The 5,619-nt window shown below is 36.9% G+C and overlaps 1 protein-coding gene across 3 annotated transcripts; it reads right to left on the reverse strand.

Annotated features, from left to right (window-relative positions):
• Positions 1–239: 239 nt before the first annotated feature.
• Positions 240–4,732, reverse strand: LOC131159401 (mevalonate kinase-like). 3 transcript variants are annotated; one of them, XM_058114287.1, is made up of 6 exons: positions 4,595–4,732; positions 4,317–4,500; positions 2,566–2,809; positions 2,229–2,482; positions 1,391–1,804; positions 240–588 (listed from the first exon to the last, which is right to left on the reverse strand). In XM_058114287.1, the coding sequence occupies exons 2-6, from the start codon at positions 4,438–4,440 to the stop codon at positions 470–472; spliced, it is 1,155 nt and encodes a 384-aa protein (XP_057970270.1). In that variant the 5' UTR covers positions 4,441–4,500; positions 4,595–4,732; the 3' UTR covers positions 240–469. The 3 variants fall into 3 exon arrangements, with proteins under 3 accessions (XP_057970270.1, XP_057970269.1, XP_057970268.1); XM_058114286.1 differs by having other exon boundaries at positions 240–1,804; positions 4,595–4,731; XM_058114285.1 differs by having other exon boundaries at positions 240–1,804; positions 4,317–4,731.
• Positions 4,733–5,619: the final 887 nt, after the last annotated feature.

A 5,619-nucleotide genomic window follows, 5' to 3' on the forward strand; every position in this document is an offset into this window, starting at 1 on the left:
ATGTTGTGCATGCACTTCCACATCTGCCTAAATTTAGCAGGAACAAACTGTAATGAGGCACATCAATAATCAGAATACTATGAATAAGAAATCTACACGTTGATATGTGACTGATGAAATTGGATCATCATCTGTGTAAGTTTCTCTTAGAGGAACAGGAAAATGAGGGACCAATAGCAGGGAGCATTCAGGTGTTCTGTAAAACTTGCAGATTCAAATGACGAGGAAAGAAACCGGCATTTATCAACAAACCTTAAAAATCATGCATATTATACAATGTAGCAAATACCCATGATTCCAAAAATTATTTGAAAGTTAGTGAACTAAGAAAGCACAACATTGAAACTAATGTACATACATTACAAGTGAACAACAGACAAAGATACGGCAGCAATAGGGAACATTTTATGGATATTGTTAGCCGTTTAAACATCAAATCTTACAGTGGTTCATTACTGTCCCTAGAAAATCACGATGAACCACCAAAGTTAATTTCAAGACCATTCCCTCCAATTCCGGCAATGAAACACTGGAATCCACATGACTCAAGCTCTGCGATGACCTTATCAACAACTGCTCCTGATACCTCTGATTCATGTAGTCAAGGAAACATATGATATTAAAGGAAATGAATATTAGTCTCTGAAAATATATTTTCAGCTGACGCAAGTATGACACACAAGTTTAGATGACTCAGTCAACTTGTAGTCTATAGAAGATTTTTTGGCTGTACACCAAAACCCATTTCAAGACTACCTGTGATGAGCTACACGTGTGACTTATGAAATGGTTGCCACAAAAAACTGGACTTGGATCAAGAGCTCAATCATCTAAATACTTCTTGCTCAACTCTCTTGTCCACCATCTTTGGCATATGTTCTAGCAGAACCCAATCATTAATCTCTTGCACGAAATTGCCTTAAGCAACTTTAAAAATATTTCTTCCAAGCATCAATATATCAAATCCTTTCTTAAATTGGCTTGCAATTGACCCTATTATGCCAACTACTAGGTCTTGGCAAATGAATCTGGGCTATCCAGCCTTATTATTTTGGATTTCCGTAACTGAGGACAGGTCTTAGTATCATTTTTTATAGCTAGCAGTGTGCACAAACACAGAGAGAGAGAGAGAGAGAGAGAGAGAGAGAGAGAGAAGAGAAGGAGATCTCCCAAAAAGAAAATAGGAAATCGAAAGACACCTAGTGCACAAGGGTCATATACCATCAGCGGTCTAGGAAGGCCAAGGTGTAAGCAGTCTTACTCCATGCTTGGGGAGACTGTTCCCAAGATTTGAGCTTTTCATGCATATCATTTGTATTAAAGCAAATTAAGAAATCATAAAAGATGGAAATAGAGAAAATCCAGACAAACATAATAAGAAAATGGATACGGCTTGGCAAAAATGTCAGAACACAGCCTCCACCCCCAGCTCCTGTCAACTTTGAAGCTAACTTATACTTTAATGTTGTCTGAAGCACCGTTTCTATTGATGCATGGGTAACCCCCATACATTGGAGCAAACCCTGATTCATTTCCATCAACTCTTCTATCTTCCCTTCCTTCTCAGTAGTAGCATGGTCATCTGGAGCTGGTGCTTGGATAATGGAAGACAATTCCATACTGATAAAATCAACAGCTTTAAACACAGCAGTCATTGCATCATGGTGCCTTGAAGTCCTTTCTGAAACACCAGCAACCAATGCCCTTGTGTTTCTCCCAATTTTTGTATTAGTGACAAGCATTTTGAGCGGCATATTGGACTTGATGCAGGCCAAACTTCCCAACTTGTACATGATCATGTTGCCTGTTGTATAAGCTTTTTCAGTTACTTAAAGATCAAAGCACATAACCCTCATTCACTGTGTGTGCAAGTGACAAGAAGTTGACATAATTTTCCAAATTATCCACAAGTTTCTATATACTGTATAAAAGTTATAAATCATTCCTTAAATATTTCACCCGAAATATTTCTAGGCAGAAATGTGTTTCTCCTTTCCTACTCAAACTCAATTGTTTTTCTCCCTTCCTGAATATTTTCCAAAATTTGGTCCCCATTGTTGACACCATTAATAGCCTCAACTTCTTCACCATATTTTCAATAATTTGTTGGATTTCAAAATACGCAAAATATTGAAGACCTCCTAGTTGTAACCACTGTACAGCAGAGTCTGCAGAGGTAAAAGCTGCACATGGCACATTTACCTACCGCTATCAAAATGATCACATACCATATGTGCTAACAGTGTTGTCAATTCCCGATGGCTTTCCATGAATTATCTTTTCACCTTCAAAAGCCCATTTGTTCACCAATTCCAGCTCACTCTCACCAAACATTAACCAGCCTCGGTGGCTGTGATCCAGCTCTACAGAATCTGATAAAGCAAGCAAAGCTGCTGACAGTGAGACGCAGAATGCAGCAGACGAACCCAAGCCTGATCCCAGAGGAAGCTCAGAAGTGACAACTACTTTTGCTGGCTTAAACCTGGTACATAAAGGGAAAATTTGTATTAATTAAAACAGTGAGAGGAGAGAAGATCGCAAGAGAAACAAACCATGAATAGATACCCTTGGATAGAAGTGTATAGCCAGAGAAATGTTGATACTCCCGAGATAAGTCCGATTTTTGCCTCAGGAATATTCTGTTGATCAATTAGAGCTGTAATTGAACTAATCAACTCAGGGGAGCATGATATGGGTGCTGAAGGGAGAGAGCCTCCTAAATTTGGTAATGCTTCTTTGATTCTTCCAACTGGCCATGAAAATTCTAATGCCATGTCCTTGAGCTGGAGTTTCAGTGTATCATCATTCTCTATAAAAGATAAGAAAAAGGAAAATTTTAAAAAAGTTCAATAAAAGATCTAAAAAATACAAGCTAGCACTATATAAATATAGATTGTTTGAAATATGACAAGAAAAGCAAATAGAACAAATGCTGGTGAACAGTACTCTTTCAAACTTTTACTCATAACATATGAAGTAGCAATTGCTACTTCAATATATATGTGATGTTTTGAAAATTCTTAGTTGCACATAAAGGGCTTTGAAATTCTGGCAGAAGCTGAAATGGGTCAATTGAGAGAAATTATAACTAAATCCAAATGTCAGATCTATAGTTTGGACAAGTAATATCCATTTAAAGGACATAGAAATTGGAAAAGATTGAAATCACAATTTAATCCAAACCCTAGGAATTAAATCAGTATAATGGGAATTTTTGTACTATAATTCAGAAATATCTGTTAAATTGCATTTGATGGATTTTGCTTCTTTTATTGGCGGAAAAGGATTCATGCAGCCGACCCTCCTAGTGGAGCTTAAGGCTTGGTTTGTTTTGTTCCCCATCTCACTTTCTAACTTAGAAAGAATGTTTATGATAATGGTTTGATTGGTTCGTTTCAGATTTGGTTCAGTTATTTTAGGTGGGTATTTTTCTTGGATTCTTCGGGGCTCTGTTAGGATTAAGGATTTTCTTTGAGAAAAGGAAAGGAAAAGAAAATAGGAAGGAAATCAACTTTTCATTGTATTTTCTTCTCTATCAAATACTATTAACTATTACCAATGAAATTTTATTCAAATATAATTAAAAATTAAGAAAAAACAAAGGCTAATGACATTTTTTCTTTTCTGACTTTATTTTGTTTCTTTCTTTCATGTTTTCCTTTCCTTTCAACATTATCAAATTTCCAAACATGATTTAGGTGTTTGTTGTTCGTGGAAGTGGCTTTCTCCCCTGATAACGTAAATTCTATACTAAAATAATTTCCCTTGAGCTGAACCAGAAAGGGATATTTTTTTAAATAACTTCAAATCCTCATTTAAAGCAAACCCAAAAAAATTGCTGGCAATTGAGCTACCAGCATATATGTGTTAATCTCAAACATTGCAGAAAATGAAAAGATAATGGCCAAATTTTGAAACGCTACTCCCCAAACATCATGTCAATGAATTAAAAGACATCCTCTGTTCAATTTCAACTTGCAAAGAACCTATTCGCACACAGAAATGTTGCAACAAAAAATCACAAAATCACAAAGAATTAAAATGATTTCAAGGAAACCAGAACAACCCAATTGACCATTGATAACGAAAATCAATCCCAGCAAAAGGGCCAGAGCGCCAATACCAGTAAAAAATAATGCAGAAAGGGAAACGATACCCAAAAACTCACAATGGCAGCTTCAAATTATTATTCCAAAAAAAAAACCCACATGCAAATTCAAATTGCAGACACCGATTGAAACAAAAATGCCCCACATAACCAGTCAAACAAAAAAAAAAGGAGCAGATACGAATCGATTATCAGAATAATCAAATACCAGGAAAGCAAAGAGAAACGTAGGTGTAGAGATCTATGGCAGCTGCCACGGCGGTGGATCCATGCACGACGGCGTGCTCGCCTGCGAGGATGATCTTCCCGGGCGCTCTAGCTCTCACCTCCATTGTCCCTTTCTTTCCGCCGGCGAGCGCGCACAGACACACACACACGCACTCTCTCTCTCTCTGAAACACAGAGACACACACAAAAAAGCGCAGGGGATTTGTTTTTCAAAATTTCAGAGTCGAAAGAGTCAGGTATGATGGCGGAGACATATACCGTTGTTTTTGTTGTTGCGTTCAAATCATGGCGGCGCCCACGGCGGCTGGCAGTGCGTGCCCGTCAAAGGCAGCATCAAATGGACAGGGATTTGGCCGTGGGGTGACCATGGGGAGAGGGGTAGTCTTTTGCCAACCATTTTTTTATTTCTCCCCTCCCGATTAATTAATTAATTGGCACGTGCTTTGCAACCTTATGAGCCGCGCGTGGCATTCTCTCACTTGTTCAGTACAATTTTGTCATGTGGGGGTTCAGGAGTTAGAATCCCAATAAGCTAAAAAGGCTAAAAGTAAAAAGCCATACATCACTTTGTACGCGCGGCTTTTATAAAATAGTGAAAGGGTTTGGACTGCTAGCTGCCTCGTGGAGCACGGGCTATTTAATATATACCATACTACACCGGATATGAGATAGATATACTGTTTTTTATTCAACAGTATAAATTTTAATATATGAAAAAGATGATATATTTGTTGAGTTATGACTAGTATTTAGAGGAGTTGTACTAGGAGAGTCCGAAAGATCTTTTTGTCAGTTAAAACAAAACCTAGTGAAGGTGTGATCACGGGTGTACAAAAATTATGAAAAAATTGAAAATCGGACCAAAACCAAATTAAAATCACAACTAGTTTGGTTTTAATTTCGATTTCGATTTTAGAAAATGTAAATTTTTGATTTTAGTTTCGGTTTCGATTTCCAAAATATAACCAAACTTCAAAACCAAAAAAATCAATTCAAATTTAAATCAATTAAATATTTAGAAATCAAAATGCCAAATTGATTCTCAATAACTCTTGTGAAAAGCAATTATTGAATATTTAGAAAATCGGTTAAAAACAAAAAAAAACTATAATCGAACCACCGAATGTTCGGTTCTCCAAGGGATAATAAATTCAGTTTGGTTTCAATTTCAGTTTGGGAATACAAAAAACTGTAAGGTTCGGTTTTGGCCATAACTGAACTGTAATAAACCGATTATACCCCTAATCACCTTATCGAAGATGCAAAGCGAGAATGGAAGAAGT

The sequence above is a fragment of the Malania oleifera genome, chromosome 7, assembly GCF_029873635.1.
Source record: "Malania oleifera isolate guangnan ecotype guangnan chromosome 7, ASM2987363v1, whole genome shotgun sequence".
NCBI classification, from domain to species: domain Eukaryota; kingdom Viridiplantae; phylum Streptophyta; class Magnoliopsida; order Santalales; family Ximeniaceae; genus Malania; species Malania oleifera.

Bases quoted from the DNA above. Each gene is read 5' to 3' on its own strand.
- LOC131159401 (XM_058114286.1), bottom strand. From the start codon at position 4,440: ATGGAGGTGAGAGCTAGAGCGCCCGGGAAGATCATCCTCGCAGGCGAG. The intron at 2,483-2,565 runs GTATCTATTCAT...TTTATGTACCAG, and splicing joins CTATACACTTCTATCCAAGG to GTTTAAGCCAGCAAAAGTAG. The intron at 1,805-2,228 runs GTATGTGATCAT...CTTATACAACAG, and splicing joins CAACACTGTTAGCACATATG to GCAACATGATCATGTACAAG.